The 18,792-nt window shown below is 37.2% G+C and overlaps 1 protein-coding gene and 1 pseudogene across 6 annotated transcripts in view; one reads left to right on the top strand and one right to left on the bottom strand.

Moving 5' to 3' along the window:
- The window catches only part of PATJ (PATJ crumbs cell polarity complex component), a 358,862-nt gene that overhangs the window by 232,311 nt on the left and 107,759 nt on the right, over window positions 1-18,792 (top strand). For all 6 annotated transcript variants that reach the window (XM_065911864.1, XM_065911863.1, XM_065911866.1 and 3 more), the window contains exon 30: window positions 12,015-12,087. In XM_065911864.1, coding sequence (XP_065767936.1) covers window positions 12,015-12,087 — 73 coding nt within the window. The remainder of the gene's footprint in view (window positions 1-12,014; window positions 12,088-18,792) is intronic.
- Window positions 8,225-8,305, bottom strand: LOC136156569 (U4 spliceosomal RNA; annotated as a pseudogene).

Below are 18,792 nucleotides of genomic sequence, written 5' to 3'. Positions count from 1 at the left end.
GGTTGCTTCCATGTCCTGGCTATTATAAACAGTGCTGCGATGAACATTGGGGTGCATGTGTCTCTTTCAGTTCTGGCTTCCTCGGTGTGTGTACCCAGGAGTAGGATTGCTGGGTCATATGACAGTTCTATTTACAGTTTTTTAAGGAATCTCCACCCTGTTTTCCATAGTGGCTGTACTAATTTGCATTCCCACCAACAATGTAAGACACTTTCACTTTTAAAAGAAGGAATATTGCTCCTTGGAGATATCTCAGACCCTAATAAATTGAAAGTCATGGAATTCTACAAACACAAGCAGGCACATACAGCTCATTATATTAGATGTCTTTATTTCATCATTCAGAAATTTTTTTCATAGGCTCAGTGTCCTTTTCTGAAGGATAAATACATTCTCTTCATATGTCATTAATCTTTCTTTTAACCACAATTTGTAGCATTCTTTTAGAGTTTATGTTAGAGAGAGAATCTCATATTTAATCCTAGTCAATGATTGCTGGATTGATGCTTCAAATAGAATGTTATTGAAATCTCTTACTATAATTTAATTATGACTACAACTTTGAAGGATAAGATATAAACATAAAGGGTTTTATCAACAAATCTCTGAATGTGACATGTGTATGCTTGTAAGAATGCAGTGAGGTATTGTTAGAAGAACAGAAAAAAGTTGCTGAGAAAACCCATGTAAACAGTTTAGAAATTCAGAGGAGAGAGAGATTACTGTTGTAGAAGTGGGTACAGCAAGAGCTAGTTAATGCTACCTGAGAAGATTTACATAGAAAAAAAAAGTCCAAACTGCATGAACAAATTTAAGTATTCATTGAGTACCTACTGGATCTCAAGTACTATATAAGACATGCACATAAATAACTATACATCAAGCAAAACAAACACCAAAAGAGGGAACTCTGTGCTCTCGGGTTATTCACAGTGTATTTGCAGGCTTGGTGGCACAGAGGGGTTTTCACAGTTAAGCAGGGAGTGAGTTGGATTGACTGAGACACAGAGGAAGCAGAACAAGGAAACCAGCAGGGACACTGTTGTTAATGTGAAAAGTACTTGAATTAGAATGGTGACTTAGGATCAGAAGAAAAGAGGAAAAAAAGGATGAAATCTTTAGAATGAATCCTTTAGACTTGATAATTTCTTTGGGTATAAGGGTTGAAGGTTAAATGAATTAAAAGTAACAGAACTTTACTCCTGGATGTAAGAATCTGAAACTTAAATCTATATCATAAAACATTGAATGTAAACTATTGTTACTACGAGATAAGGTTCAAACACTGGCTTAGGAAGATCCCCTGGAGAAGGAAATGACAACCCACTCCAATATTCTTTTCCTGGGAAATCCTGTGGATGGAGGAGCCTGGCAGGCTACAGTCCATGGGGTCACAACGAGCTGGACATGAGTTAGTGACTAAACAAGAACAACAACATTGTTACTATGCTTTAGTGTTTATGACATATTATCTCAATTCTATTAGAATATATTATCCTAATTTTATAGATTAAGAAGTAAGATTTTTAAAAAGTTGCGTAGTATATTGTTTATGTCTTACTGATGGAACTGAAGATAGAACTGTACATTTACCTAGGTGTCCTTAGGACTGGATTCTTTCCAGAATAGCACCTAGTTGTTAACACTATAGATAATCCTGAATACATTTTTTAACTGGGATGTAATTTCTACTCAATGCAATAGATTTTAAGTGTTCAGTTTGTTGAGTTTTGATAATATAAAATATATGCCTATGTAGCCAACACCCAAAACAAAAATATAAGAAATTCATTCACCCTGGCAAGTTTCCTGGTGCTCCTTTCCAGTTAGTTTCTCCCCCCAGAACTAACACTTCTGATTTCTGTCACCAAAGATTAGTTTTAACTTTTCTTGAGCTTCATGTAAAAAAATTGAACAGCATCTATTATTTTGTGTCTGGTTTCTTTCATTTTATATAATTTTTAAAAGATTTATCCTTGTTGTCATGTATATCAATAGTTCCTTAAATTATTGAGGAATATTACCCCAATCTGTGAATATACCACAATTTGATGATCCATTCTCCTAAAGATGGATATTTGGGTTGTTTCCAGTTTTTAGCTATTCTATTTAAAGTATAAGCATGATTTTGGGGGGAAAAAGTTATAGAATAAACTAGTTTAGAACATATTTGAGTCAGGATAGACTCAGTTATGCTTCAGTAACTAACAGCCCAAATCTCAGTGGCTTAAAACAACAAAGATTTATTTCTTTCTCATGTTACATGTCCTCCGGGGCTCAGCAAGGAGGCTTCTCTGTTCACTATGGTGCTTCAGGTACCCAGGCAACAGAAGTTCCATCTCAGCTTGTGTTTCCATAATCACCAGGGCAGAAAAGCAAACATAGTTAATCAAGTACTGGTTCAACTTTAAAGGTGAAGAAAAACACAAGCCAGAGGATTTATGAATATCCCTAATTACTATCACAGGAGAGTACTGGGAGAATTACACTCCATTGTACTGTTCACTACCCGACCAGCACGATCAGGCACAATGAAGATTTCAAAGCATTTTATAGTCATTATGTTTATATGAGGGATGGGTAATGTAGATGTGACACTCCAAACTTAAGTATGAAAAGTAGATCAAGTCAGAGTGAACAAACTTAGAGCTCTGCACTGCATCTTCATCTTGAGGAAAATTGTGAAATAAATTTATGAGTAAATTGTGACCCAGTAGAACTTTTCCCCAAGGTAGATCTGGGGATAATAGCTTGGGTATATGAGAGAAGAAGATATTCGTGGCTTTGGATCAAGCTATTGAAATAGGAAACACTGTAATACAATAGTTAAAAGAGAAAGTTTTGAAACCAGATAGCTGGATTTTAGCCTCAGCTTGCTATTTATTAGCTTTGTGACTTTGGTCAGGTAGCTTAATCTCTGTGTAAAGTGAAGAAAATAATTGTAACTACCACATAGAGCTGTTATGAAGGTTAAATGAGTTAACATATAAAAATGATTAAAAAGGTAGTACATGGTAAGAACTCAAAAGTTATGCTTCTGGTGATCATGTCTTCCAAATCAATACATTTTGCTATGTATTACTTTTCTCTTTGTGTAACAAACTACCACAAATTTAATAGCTTAAACCATTAATGGCTTAGACCAACACACATTTATTATCTGTTAGTTTAGTAGGTCAGAAGTCTGACACGGAGGGGTTGGGCTCTCTATTTAACATATCACAAAGCAGAAATCAAGATGTTGGCTAGATTGACTTCTCTTCTGGAGCCTTGGGGAAAATTTCACTTCCAGCCTCATTCTTGTTAAGTTTATTTCCTTGTTGGTTCTTTTTTTTTTTTTCCTTCTAAACTTTTTGTTTTGTCTTGTGGTATAATCAATTAATTATGTTGTGATAGTTTTAGTCATATGTATACATGTATCCTGGAGAAGGAAATGGCAACCCACTCCAGTATTCTTGTCTGGGAAAACCCATGGACAGAAGAACCTGGTGGGCTACAGTCTGTGGGGTCACAAAGAGTCAGACACAACTCAGCATCTACTACTACTATACATGTGTCCATTCACCCCAAACACCCCTTTCATCCAGGCTACCATATAACATTGGCTAGAGTTCCCTGTGCTTGTCCTTGTTTTTGTTCTTCAGTTTCCATGGTTCTTTTTGACCCTATGAACTGCAACATGCCAGGCTCCCCGGTCCTTCACTGTCTCCTGGAGTCTGCTTAAACTCATGTCCTTTGAGTCACTGAAGCTATCTAACCATCTCATTCTCTCCCCACCCTCTTCTCCTTTTGCCTTCAATCTTTCCCAGCATCAAGGAGGTCTTTTCCAATGAATCGGCTCATTGCATTAGGTGGACAAAGTATTGAAACTTAAGTTTCAGCATCAGTCCTTCCAGTGAATATTCAGGGTTGATTACCTTTAGTATTGACTGGTTTGATCTCCTTGCCATCCAAGAGACTCTCAAGAGTCTTCTTTTGCACCACAATTTGAAAGCATCAATTTTTTGGTACTCAGTCTTCTTTATTGTCCAGTGTTCACTTCTGTACCTGACAGAAAAAACCATAACTTTGACTATACAGACCTTTGTTAGAAAAGGGATGTCTCTGCTTTTTAATATGCTGTCTAAGTTTGTCATAGTTTTTCTTCCAAGGAGCAAACATCTTTTAATTTCATGGTTGCAGTCACTGTCTGCAATGATTTTGGAACCCAAGAAAAGAAAATCTGTCACTGCTCCCACATTTTCCCCTTGTACTTGCTTGTTGGTTATCCTAAAATGGATATAGCAGTGTATACATGTCCATCCCAAACTCCCAACTATCCCTTCCCCCTGTTCGCTTCCCCTGCAACCATAAGTTCATTCTCTAAGTCTGTGAGTCTCTTTCTGTTTTGTAAGTTCATTTGTATCATTTCTCTTTAGATTCCACATATAAGGGATGTCATACAATATTTCTCCTTCTCTCTCTGACTTACTTCTGTCAATATGACAACCTGTGGGTCCATCCATGTTGCTGCAAATGGCCTTATTTCATTCTTTTTAATAGTTGAGTAATACTCTGTTGTATACATGTACTACATTTTCTTTATCCATTCCTCTGTCAGTTGACATTTAGGTTGCTTCCCCGTCTTGGCTATTGTAAACAGTGCTGTAGTCAACATTGGGGTGCCTATATATCCTTTCCCCACTCCAGTATTCTTGCCTGGAGAATCCCTTGGACAGAGGAGCCTGGCGGGCTACAGTCCGCTCAGTCACAAATAGTCAGACATGACTGAAGCAACTTAGCATTCATCCACGCATATCCTTTTAGATCAGGTTTTGGTACAGTTTGGAGGTTCCTTATTGGTTCTTAGTTGGAGATTTCTCTTAGTTTTTAAAGGCCATTTGCATTATTCCCCATGAGCTTACTTTTATCCTCAAGCCAGAGATGATACTTGTAATCTCTGACTTTCTATCTCCAACCTCCTGACATTCCTTAGAATTCTTGTAGGTCAACCTACTAACTTTAGAGATCAAGACAATGAGGCTCTAAGAAGTGAAATTTCCAGATTTAAAGGGGACATGTGATGAGGTCTTGCCCAACATGGTAATCTATCTGCCTTTGTCTTAAGGTCATCAGTGCTATGTAATGTAACCTAATCATGGAAGTGAAATTCATCCTGTTTACAACCTGTAAGCCAGAAGGCAGGAGTCTTGGGAGACCTCTTAGAATTCTGCCCAATACATGTTACATGATTTTTACCAGTATGAATGTATTTTATAACAGCATTGAATTGAAATCAGGATCCGGAATATGTCTTTGTCATAAATATAAATATATTCTGCAAACAAAAAACTGAATTGGGTATGTTCCTAGTATACTTTTGGAGAAAAACTACATTGATAGTTCCTAGATAGAAATTCCACTGTTGTAATTGTCTGTTTACTTAGCTGTGTTCCTTACTAATTGCTAACATCATCAAAGGTAGGAATCATGTTTTATTCATCTTTGTTTCCATAGCATAAATATTTGTTAAATAAACCAAAGACTATATTCAAAATAAATTCAGAGCTATATTGTTGAGCTGCAATCAATTAAACTCTATCTAGCTTAAATTAAAAGGAGAATGTATTGTAAGAATACAAGGATATCTTGTGCACTCTTAAGAATAAGTCATGCAGCTGAGACTGAAGAGAAGGAACCAGGGCAACTCCCGAGACATCACCAGAAGGAAGTTCTAACCTCATTGTTTAGTCTTGACTATCTCCATTGGAGTTGTCTCAATATCACGCTCTTGAGTCTCTTTGAGTCTCTTCTAAATTTTCAGTCCCTGGAGAAAGAATCTGATATGCTTAAAATGAGACAGATATCTGCTCCTTAAATCCACTGAAGGTGAGGCCAACTGTTAGTGTTACACGGTATAGACCATCCATGGAATCACTGTGAGTTGGGCAGACACCCCAAGAAATGTTCATTAATTTGGTAAGTACCAATTGCTGGCTGACTGCAGCCAGCACTGCAGTCAGTGCTGCATCATCACTAATTGGTGAAGAAGCTTGGAAAGCATAGGACACACCTTTGACAGTTCTGCTTCCTATCTTTTCATGCTTGTTAAGACCTCTTTTACTCAACAGACTTTTATAGTATACTTACTCTCTCCTAGGTATTCTGCTACAAGCAGAAGACATAAAGAAATAAGATCCTATCTCTGTGTTTAAAAAGGAGAGAGAATAGCACAAATAATTTTAATAGAACTTGGCAAGTCCAGTGATAAGGACATACCTATATAGGCTTCCATACCTTGGAAATCTCACTTTTATCCATGATAGAAGTCCACTATCTGTCTGCCAACAGCTGTTACATCCTCAACAGGGAATGTAAATGGGTGTGGCTGCTATGGAAAACAGAATGGAAGTTCCTCAAAAAACTAAAAATAGAGTTGCTATATGACCCTGCAGTCCCACTCCTGGGCATGTATCCAGAGAAAACTATAATTCAAAAAGATGAATGCACCTCAGTGTTCATTGTAGCACTACTTACAATAGCTAAGACATGGAAACAACCTAAATATCCATTCATAGATAAATGGATAAGGAACATTTATACAATGGAATATTAGTCATCAAAAAGGATGAAATAATGTCATTTGCAACAACATGGATGGACCTAGAGATTACATTCTAAATGAAGTCAGAAAGAAAAAGACAAATACCACACTGAGGTCACTTATGTGTGGAATCTAAAATATAACTCAAATGAACTTATCTACAAAGCGGAAACAGACTCACAGACACAGAGAACAGATTTGTGGTGGCCAAGGGGAGAGGGCTTTGGAGAGAGAGGGATTGGGAATTTGGGATTCACAGATGCAAGGTATTATATAGAGAATAGATAAACAATCAAGTCCTAATATATAGCACAAGGAACTATATTCAATATTCTATGATAATAGAAATGATATCATAGAATAATATCATAATAGAAAAGAAGATGAAAAAGGATGTATATATCTATATTTTATCTATACATATATATACCCTCCCCTCTGGATATATGCCCTTGAGTGAGATTGCGGGATTATATGGCAACTCTGTTTTTAGTTTTTGAGGAATCTCTATGCATAACTATATTCATATAACTGTATGATTTTGCTTTGTAATAGAAATTCATACAACATTGTAAATCAACTATGCTTCAATAAAATAGACTTTTAAAAAGATACAAGTCTTGCAAAATAAATAAATGCAAATACCAGCAAATAATTTCAACTACAATTTCTGATTGTGTGCTGTATGGGGCACCAAGAGGTAAGAAATTTGTGTTGCTTATACTGGAAATGAAAAGTTAATTATGAAGCAAACAGATTTCATTTCATGTGAATCATGGACTATGAGAGGTCAGAGGATCCCCAGAAGTCTTTCAGGCTAACTGCCCTTGTGAAGTATCACTGCTTTCTCTCCTTTAGTTTCCCTCTTCCCATTTCTTTCTCTTTAAAATTGTTGTCTTGTCCGTCATGCAGAGTGAAGTAAGTCAGAAAGAGAGAAACAAATATCATATATTAATACATATATATGGAATCCAGAAAAATGGTACTGATGAACCTATTGGCAGGGCAGGAATAGAGACGCAGACACAGAGAACAGATTTGTGGACACCAGAGGGAGAAGGAGAGGGTGGGATGAATTGAGAGCATGGGAGTGACGTGAATACACTGCCATGTGTAAAATAGCCAGCTAGTGGGAAGCTGCTGTGTAGAACAGGGAGCCCAGCTCATTGCGCTGTGATGACATAGAGGGGTGAGATGGGGACAGTGGGAGGGAGGCTCTAGAGGGAGGGGATATAAGGATGTGTATATACATGGCACACACACGTATATAGCTGATTCACATTGTTGCACAGCAAAAACTAATACAACATTATAAAGCAATTACTATTATTAGGGACTTCCCTATGGCTCAGATGGTAAAGAACCTGTCTGCAATGCAGGAGACGTGGGTTCCATCTCTGGGTGGGGAAGATCCCCTGGAGGAGGGTATGGCAACCTTCTCCAGTATTCTTGCCTAGAGAATCCCAGGGACAGAGGGGCCTGGCGGGCCACAGTCCATAGGATCGCAAAGAGTCAGACACAACTAAGCGGCCAACACACACAAAGGAATTATACTCCAACTGAAAAAAAATCGCTGCCTTGATGACAATGTCTGTGAACACTCACTCATGAGTGGATTATGAGGGATTATGAACTGTAACTTCTTTTTTTTTTTTTTTCAATTAGCAATAATCGCGCCTCGGATAAACCTCATTGGCTACGATACTGCCACTGCGCAAAGCTGAACTGTAACTTCTTATAGCAGCTTTCTTCTCTCCCCTGAAGTTTTCTATTCTGTGAGGTTTAAAAAAATTAATATGGACTTTAAAAACCATTGAAGTCATACTATTTGGGGGGAAATTATTAAATTATGAAGTGATAACTTGGTCCAGTTAATCATTATTTCTCAATAAAAACTTATGTGCAGCTATATTTTTAATGCCTGTAACCTTTGAAAGAGATACGAAAGGCCATCTGCTTAATTACTGCCAACTACACTCTGCCCCATGGGCTCTGAATCTGGAGCAGGCATGTCCTGTTGGCTTTCAGTTCTAAGTTAGAGCTGAGCTCTATTGTGTTATTCCATGGGGGAAACTGAATGGGAAAGGAAATCACCTCTGGGAAGATGCTGTTACTTACCCAGGGGTAACTGGTTGCTTCTTCTGTGTATGAGAAAACTGCTGAGGAATGGATTGTACTCTCTGAAAAACAACAGCCATCTCTTAACATAATAGTGCATGCTTAAGGCATCTATAATGCTGTCAGAAGAGATAGACATATTCTTCATGCTCTGTGTCACTTTTTGATTTTAGTTTTCTCCCTTTTGCTTTCATTTGGCTCGTGTGCTAGATAATTCAAGAATTTTAAAAGGTTAAAGCCCAACTCAATGGACATGAGTTTGAGTAAACTCCAGGAGTTGGTGATGAACAGCGAGGCCTGGCGTGTTGTAGTCCATGGGGTCACAAAGAGTCGGACACAAATGAGTCACTGAACTGACTGACTGACTGAAAGCAAGAAATGGGACCTAGACCTCATCTCTTTATTTATGTTCTGCCTTATTCCAAAAGAATTTTTATCAGCTTAGAAGTTTTACAGTTCAACCTACGTACTTAAGAGATCAGGAAACTGATTTTCTTAGAAGTGATTTCCCCCAAAATCCTAAGGTCAGTGGTAGTTCTAGAACTGAAACTACTTCCGTCTCCTTATTGAAGTGAGTGATCGTCACATTATTTATTTTGGCTGCATTGGGTCTTCATTGTGGTGCACAAGCTTCTCTAGTTACAGTGCATGGGCTTTCTCTGGCAGGCTCATTAGCTGCATCATGCCAGCTTATTTGCAATATTTGTCATCTTAGTTCCCAGGATCAAACTGGGCCTTCTTCATTGGGAGTGCAGTGTTATCCACTTGACCACTAGGGAAGTTCCTTAAAATAACTGTTTCGTAAGTCCCCTACATAAGAATCTTCAAGTTGCGAACTTTCAAAGATGTAAATATGCTCTCCATCACAGTCAGCCATGAGTGAAACTGCAGCTTGCCCTCTGTCTCCTATTGCTGATGATCCTTCAGCTTGACCATCTCCCATCTCCTCTCCCTCCTCTAGCTCTTGCCTGTTCACTTGATGCCAGCCCCTGTATGGCAGCTATTATACTGTATTACTGTACTTTTCAAGGTACTATACTGTAAGATTAAACGTATTTTCTTTATTTTTGTGGTTTTTTTAATGTAGTATTTTTGTGAAAAGTATCATAAACCTATTACAATACAGTGTGATATAGCCAATTATGTTAGTTGGGTACCTAGGCTTTGTTGAACTTAAAAACAAGTTGAACTTAACAAATGTGTTCTCAGAACAGAACTCATTTACATACAGGGGACTTACTGTACAGACAGTTTGTCAGGCACTATGTTTGCCTTAGATGATGTAATAGTTGGAAGGATATGAGTCCTGTCCTTGGAGCGCTTACCATCTAAGGGGAAGACAGATTTGAAACGAATGTGCATATAAATCAATTAAGTAAACTTTGAAAGTAAACAGATCTAGGATTATAGATAGGTGCTACAAGCATATAGTGGAAGTCATGGAATGCTCGTTTCCAGAAATTACATTTATTGTGACCTATTAAAAAAATCAGACAAAGGATTTGGGCACCAAGCATTCAGAACAAAAAAGAAGAATAGAAAAGGCCTGAGGTATATGGAGCTTGGCTCAGCTGAGAAATGGAAAGAAGGCCTGTGTAGCTGGGTTTGAGCAGAGTGAGGAAGGAGAAGTGAGAACAAGACAAGTTCAAAGGTGGGGTCTGGGGCCAGATCCCTCAAGGCCTGATAAGTTCCCTAACAATTTTGGACTTGATCCTCATGCATTAAGGAATTGTAGGAAGATCATAAGCAGGGGGTAGAAATATAACCAGATTTATATTTTAGAACTGTAATAACTGCTGGGTGAAGAATGGACAGAGGATGAAGAGTATAAGTAGGGAGACCAAATAGCAGGTTTTTACTTTAATTCAGAAAAGAAATGATGTTAACTTGTACTAGGATAGGATGGTAAGAAATGTGAACATTCAAGATACATTTTAAAGGTTGAATCAATAAGACATCTTGATGGATTGGATATACAGTTGAGGGGTGAGAGTGTTCAAGAATGACTTTAGGTTCCTGGTTAAACAACTGGGTGAATGTTGTTGATATTTACTATGGTGGGGAGGAAGTTGACTATGGAAACCTTTGGGAACTGAGTGGGATAAAGAACTCTGTTTTATTTAAAATGTTTCTAAGACCTCTAGTGGAATATAAAGTAGGTGTTGAGTTTGCAGATCCTAGGTACAGAAAAATATCCAAGCTAAATGTGAATTTGGAAGACATCAATATATAGTCTTTTAATTAAGGGAAATTAGTTGAGATTATTGAGAAAGATGAGTAGGGTATAAATTTAATATAAAGAAAGGCATTTCAGGTAAAGGCAGTGATGTGATTAAAGCCTCAAAGTAGGAATGACATCAACCAATGGATCTTTTTCCAATTGGTGAGACATAAAAAATAAAATGTGAAAAGTGCATTTGAGTGCCCTCCTAAGTCAGGCAGTGGCTGTCATATGTACACCAGACATGGAGATCTGTGAACAGTCTTAGATCTTTACACACCAGTAAGAAGTCTCTGTTTTATATTGTGAAACCTAAAGTTCACATAAATCTTAAGATAATTATTTTGGTCCTGTGAAGTGAATAAACAGTAAAAGATAGATCTCCTACAGAACCACTGCCTACATACCATTTCTAGTAAAGTAGTGGAAGTAAGCCCAAACCATCAGAACTGGTATTCTAGGAGTTGTTCTGTTCCTGACCCCCCAGTAATGAAGTTTCAGCTCCCACCTCCTCTGCTCCAATTATGGTAACGAGGAGTAGAATGAATTTAACCCACAAAGCATTGTCTGTCTGGATCTCTGTTCTCCCCATCCATTACTCCTCCTCACACAGTCTGCCCATGCAAGGACTGTCATATACATCCCATCATCCTTCATATGGCAGAACAAAACTAGGAGCCAAGTGAGGAGGCTGGGAACCTTTCCAGTGCAAAGAACAAAATGCTCTGGACATTAATGGGGCCCAGAGGTTACACCCACCTAGATAAGAATTTTATACTCCTCGGTGTTGAAAGAGTTGGTACCTTTCCAAAAGTATCCTCTGCAGCACCTGACTTACCAAGCAGAAGGTGGCCAACTTCTAGCATCATCATTCTTTGTCACTAATCATTGTATCTTAGTTTCCCTTCAGTAATACATCTCTGTTTGTGCCTAATGGCTTTGCATGCTTGAAACCAGTGTATATTTACATTTTTTAAAAATTCTGTAGTGCTGTGTGTGCATTTTCAGCTGAGAACTGGGGAAATGATTCTAATTTGAGCCAAGAACTTTGCATTTGCTGTGTATTGATTCTGCCTATTTTAACTTTTACAGAAATGAAGATGCAGTCAATCAGATGGCTGTTACTCCCTTTCCATTACCATCAAGTTCCCCAACTTCTATTGAGGTAAGATAACTCCTGATTAGCTCTTAGTGAATGAATTACATGGATTTTCACTATCTGGTATTCCAAACTCAGAGTTTACTAGCTGGGGAGTTTCCCTAATTAAAATACAAGGTATTTGGCATATAATTGTATAGTAATATAAATCAATGTTAAAAAAAAAACAACAACACACATTAGAACTAATCAGATGAGTATGGCCTTCCTCAAAATTCCTGAAGTTTCATTCTAGATATACAGTTTGTCCTAATTAAGGATTTCAGAATTTATTAGAAAATTCTCTTTTTTAATGACTGTATTGTACCTTTCTTTATGGTTTCAAAACTCTTTAATACTATGATTTTGGTTGTCTTTAAATACTTTCATCTATTAATAAAGAAATTACTAATACTTCAAGATTGCTAACATAGTGATCTGCTTCTAGAGATGGATGAATGGATGGATAGATAGATATATAGATTAATCAGCTAAGAGATTCCTTGCTGAGAGAACATTGTATACTCTTCTTGTTTTTTACTTATTAATATTAAAAAGCAGAACCATTACTTTGTCAACAAAGGTCCATCTAGTCAAGGCTATGGTTTTTCCATTAGTCATGTATGGATGTGAGAGTTGGACTATAAAGAAAGCTGAGTGCTGAAGAATTGATGCTTTTGAACTGTGGTGTTGGAGAAGATTCTTGAGAGTCCCTTGGACTGCAAGGAGATCAAATCAGTCCATTCTAAAGGAGATCGGTCCTGGGTGTTCACTGGAAGGACTGATGTTGAAGATGAAGCTCCAATACTTTGGCCACCTGATGCGAAGAGCTGACTCATTGGAAAAGACCCTGATGCTGGGAAAGATTGAGGGCAGGAGGAGAAGGGGACGACAGAGGATGAGATGGCTGGATGGCATCACCGACTCAATGGACTTGGGTTTGGGTAGACTCTGGGAGTTAGTGATGAACAGGGAGGCCTGGCGTGCTGTGGATCATGGGGTCGCAAAGAGTCGGACATGACTGAGTGACTGAACTGAACTGATTTTTTTAAATTCCCACAATGCATATTTATTATAACTAATCAAACAATGCAGTGGTAGAAAACTTGATTTTCCTTTCCTCACTTCCTCGAGGAAGTTAATATTTACTTATTTAATACTTTAGTACCTTTCCATACTTTTTCCTTTGCTTCCATAACAAAATGAGCTGTATGAATAGTGTCCCTTTTAGTAAATATTTGATTATATAATGCTCATTCTTTCCATTCAACAAGTATTCAATGAGTGTATATTACATGTCAGGTATTCTTGGGGGCATTAAATGGCTAGTTATGAATCAAACAGATAAGGCTCCCTGCCATGTATCAGCTTATATTCCAATGAGAAGATTAACTAGCAAATACATAAATAAACTTAGAGAATTATCAGTAGTGTTCAGCGTCTTGCAGATAATTAAAATTACAATAGGGAATGTGGCTTGTGACCACTTTGATTGGTTATAGGGAAAGCTGCATAGACAAGGTGAAATTTAAACAAAATCAAAATGATAAGAAGGAGCCAGATATGCAAAAGTTAGGAGGAAGAGCTTTCTCTGCAGAGGAAACAAAAAGAACTCTAAGTGAGAATGAGCTGGAGGGTATATTGGGAGCCTGGGGAGTGGTGGGCTAGGATGAGAGGGAAGGAATGTGAGGTGGGAGGGAGAGAGGAGTTTGGTGAGTCTGAGTCAGAGTTAGAAGCTCAGGTTTTAGTCTGTGTGCAGTAGAAGCCACTGGGTATTTTTTAACAGGGAAGTGAGGTGACCTGATACACAGTCTACCAGGTAGAGAATGGACTATAGGAAAGTAAAAGTAACACGCTAGGCAGCAGACACACACACAGACAGCAGAAGCCCGGGCAAGACCAAATAGCAGTTCAGTGAGGTGTTGGTGTTGGAAGCAAAAACAAGAGAGCTGATTATTAATGTTTTGGATGATGTGTGTGTGTGTTAATCGCTCAGTCTTGTGACACTAGACAGGTGAACTTGAGTGGTTACAGTAACTTCTTGTACTTCATATGGTTAAGAATAAATGAGAGAGAGAGAGAGGGGAGAAGATACCTGTATCTATCTATCTGTAGATATCTTATGCCAGGTACATGGTGAAGTGAAGTAAAGTGAAAGTGTCTGAGTCGTGTCCAACTCTTTGCGACTCCGTGGACTATACAGTCCATGGAATTCTCCAGGCCAGACTACTAGTGGTAGCCTTTCCCTTCTCCAGGAGATCTTCCCAACCCAGGGATCAAATCTAGGTCTCCCGCATTGCAGGCAGATTCTTTACCAGCTAAGCCACAAGAGAAGCCCAAGAATCTTGGCATGGGTAGTCTATCCCTTCTCCAGCGGATCTTCCCGACCCATGGTAGCTACCCAATAAATGTTAGTACTTAGTTCCTAATTCATTTGTGTTTACAGAATGTCATCTAAGTCTTTTTTTTAGATGGGAGGAGGTTAATACTTTAGAATAATTTTTCCTATAATATTGTTAGTTACAAATTTTCCCGTCAAAATAGCATCCCCTTAGAACTGAATTTTTCATTATTGCCCGTACTTTTTCTCAGTACAATGATCAAGGAAACTGGTCTGTCATCAAATGGTAAAGCTACTATGAGATCCAGCTTCTATATTTCAGAATGAATAAAGGTATAGTGTTGGTGTCAACATTTAATTTGAGAGGACCATTTCTGGCGTCTCTGGTTTCTTTTATTTTCTTTTCTGTCAGAAATGACTTCTAATATTAGCTGTGTATTTTCTCTAGTTTATTCCCAGTCCAAAGGTTTCTGCTGCCTTCCTGACAGGGCAGCCACTTAGAAGAGGATGATTGAACATAGTACCTACTGTGTTAAACCCTATCTTGAATGCATTGTCCCAAGTCCTATTTACATTCATACCTCTGAGAGACAGTATTATTATTTCCACTTTTTAGAAGAAGAAACTGGGGTCTAGAGAGGCTATGTAGCATACCCCTATGCCCAGAGGCACCTGTTATTCAGCATTAGTTTCCTCATCTGTCCCTGGGAGTGTTACCACCAAACCTTCATAGATCTGTGAAGAGTAAAGGAAGAAACGTATATAAAGCATTTAGTACAGCTCATGGTGCAAAGTAAACACTCAATAAAGGTGAGCTATTTATTCTAATATTTAAATGCATTATTCAATATTAGCTACTATTTCCCATTTTTAAATTGTGCTAACTACAGAAGTTATTCTCATTATTCAATTACCTGTTTAAAAAAAATACATTTTATTTTTATTTACACATAGCAGAATCAATAATAAGTCAGAAAAATCACTTGTATTCTGAAAATTTTAAATATTGGTTTCATTTTTGAATAAAGACCAAAAATATGTATAAAATATAAATAATACCAGTATTGCTTCAAGAGCCTTATCACAATTCTTAAATTTGAATATGCCATTATTTGCATTTAATTTTCCAAAATGAATCATATTAGACATTTAAATTTGTTAATAAATAATAATTCTTTTCTCTAAAAGAATATGCTGTGTGATACTTGTGTTGCATTTTCACAATGAATTATATAATAAAGAGAGTTGTTTCTTTATTATATTTATTTATAAATATTTATTTATTTAGCTTTATTAATGTTCAGTTTCTTTCTGGACTTTTGGCCTCTGATAACTGTCACCAAATTCTGAGTGACACCCACCCTGCAGGTGGTAGCTGAGGTACTATGTAGGACTGCTGTGGTCTACAACACTTCCTTACCCCTTCACTCGGGTACCCAATCACTGTGCCATTTCCCTTTGCAGCTGTTTCCAGTAAGTACTTAAGCATAATTCATATCTGATATATTGTTGAGAGAACCAGCCCATTTAACCAAAGAGATGAAGTACAGTCATATGATTGTGAATTTGAACCTGACATCATAATTCCACATAATCGAGTAACACTTTTATTAAATGCTAATGGGACCTCATATTTGTTCTTTTATTGAACAAATATTTATTGAGCTCTTATTATGTGTCAAGGACTGTTCTAGACACCAAGACTATAGCAGAGAACAAAATCGCTTCCTACAGCTGTGTGCTAGCAGAGTGAACAAGAGTGCTGGTTGAATATTGAACAAGAAAACATGGGTTCTTGTTTCAGCTCTATCAATCATCTGCTGGGCTTCTGACCTCCATGAAGATACTTAACCTCTCAAAGTCTGCCTTTTTCTGTAAAGCAGATTAATAGCCTTCCCTGCCTGTGTCAATAGATAGCTGTGAGGATTGAGTACTAAGTGTAGGTGTAAGTATTTTATAATCCACACAGCTCTATACATATGTAAGGGATTATTAGCATTTCTGCTGCTCTACTTTTGGCAGTTATAATATTATTGGGGTACATACAGCAGTGATTAAGAACATATACTTGGAAGTTGATAGATTTGAACCCTAATCATTACTTTGACATTCACTAGCAGAATGAACTTGAACCTTAAGCTCAATAAGCTTGTGTTTCTTTACTTTTAAAACACATTTGATAGTAATAATTTTCTAGATTTCTTAGATGAGCTGAATAATGTTTATAAAACTTTTAGCATTATTCTTGGCACACACTAAGAACTCACCGTAGTTGTGACTGTACTTGTATTGCACAGGCCTCTAGCAGGACTCTCAGCCTCCGGCATCTTTGGTTTTCAGCAGTTACATTTAATGTAGGATTCCTTTTCTTCTTGTATTTGTCTTCTTGGTCAAATATCTTTAATACCCATTTCTTGCTTATCAGAGCTGTATTTCAAAATCTTTGTTTCAAGGTTAGAATTAAGGCTTTACACTTGCCTCCACTAATCACCCTTCTTTTCTCACTAGTGTGAGTGCCCCTGCCGGGCACTCCGCATATACATGTGTTGAATTTCCTCCCCTATTATACTCTTGTTCTCTTGTTTCCACCTAGGTTGCATTCCCACTTCCTCTTTATTAATTAATAACCTTTATTCATTCATTGACCTTATTAATTCATAAATCCTTGGAGAATCACTTTTTTGAATCCTCTTCCAAGTTTTTTATCACTTAAAATGAATAAAATAATGTACATAGATTAATAAACAGAGCACCTGAAACACAGTGCTCAAAAACATGAGATACTATTCTTATGACCAGCTTCATCCCACACTGTTCCCTTTGGGAATCTTTACTCCCTTCATAGTTAAGTAACATTCATGATTCATTTAAAAATAAGTATTGCCCATTTTTCTTTATGTGACATCACTTGAGCATATAGAAAAAGAGGGACCCATTTCTCAAAGGGTTTATCAATTAGGGTTCTGTCACTTTTCCTTCCCTTGTTATCACCCTGTTTTATTATAATAATGTAGGACTGTAAACACCACACTAAATTGTATTCTTTTTTAGGGCCAGGCTTACTGTCTTCCTGATCACCGAATCCTCAGTGCTTAGCATGTAGTACTTGCTTAATAAATATTTGTAGAAGAAGCGAATGGCTTTTCTACTGTATCCTTGATGTTTCATTTTAGTGTTGCATACTTCTTACTGATTCAATTCATTCTGCCATTACTTGCCAAATACCTACTTTGTAGGACATAAAAGAATTAATTGCACAAGTCTCTAGACTCAAAGAACTTGTAGTTTAACATGGGAAATAACACATGTTATTTATGTATGTTACTAAAATAAGGTGTCCTAAGAGATAAAGTATTAGGAGGAGTTCACAGATGAATACTAGAAGATGTTCTCCTGGTAGGAGAACAGCTATTTCTGATGGATATATTGAATTTTAAAATATGAATATGGTTAGATAAGAATGTAGGAACAGCACCAAACAAAAGCCCAGAAGTAAGAAAAATCAGGGTGTGGAAAGAGGAGAATACAATGGGTATGTGAAAGGGAGTAACAGAAGATGGGATTAAAATAAATTGAGGTCAAATGAGAGAGGCTTGAATTTAAATCTCAGAAGGACTGAATGTTATGCATTAGGTACTTGGAGCTGTTGAAGGTGTTTTGAATAATGAAATAGTCTGATCAGGGCTCTACTCCTGGTAGCTTAGTGTAATAGCAAAGTCAAAAGTGTCTTGACCTTAGAAACCCAATTAGGAAGTTACTGCTATGGTGTCTCCTAAGAGTTATGAGGACTCATGTATACTTGGGAGTCAAGATGTTTATTCCATTCCTCCACAAGGCAGGCAGGATCTTTTAGAATATCTTTATAGAAGAAAGAACCTTCATTTTCTTTTTGTTTCAGAAGTTGTGCTTTTTTGAATCCTAAGTGAGATGGAACAGAATGGAGAGGTTGATTATCCAGGGAATCCTATTAGCATAATTTCCATTTAATCTTTTATTGTGTGTTGCCTTTCTGGAATTCTGATTAGTCTTGAAAATGTGGTCACAATTGGGTGTAGGAGAAAGAAATTTAATTTGTCACATCAAGCAAACGTGACTTTGCAGAAAGAAATATTGGTGAACTTAGGTGGTTGGCAATGAAACTAATAAATCATTTTGTGAGTTTTTTTGAAGGGAGTATTGGATTTATGAAATATGGGGATGACAAAATTCAAACCAACTCGTTTTATTTTGGGGAAAAAAGAGTTTTTAATTATATAAGAGAGGTATAGTTGATGGGGTTTTTTATTAGTAATTTTGCTTAGTAAAATCTTAAAAGGAAAACAGTTGTATATACTGATATGCTCCTTTGTCATGTTAAATAAAGAGAGGAGGAAAGAAACAACACTATGTCA

This window comes from Muntiacus reevesi, chromosome 1 (genome assembly GCF_963930625.1).
Source record: "Muntiacus reevesi chromosome 1, mMunRee1.1, whole genome shotgun sequence".
In the NCBI taxonomy this organism is placed as follows: Eukaryota; Metazoa; Chordata; class Mammalia; order Artiodactyla; family Cervidae; genus Muntiacus; species Muntiacus reevesi.
This window is presented reverse-complemented; position numbering and strand designations above follow the sequence as displayed.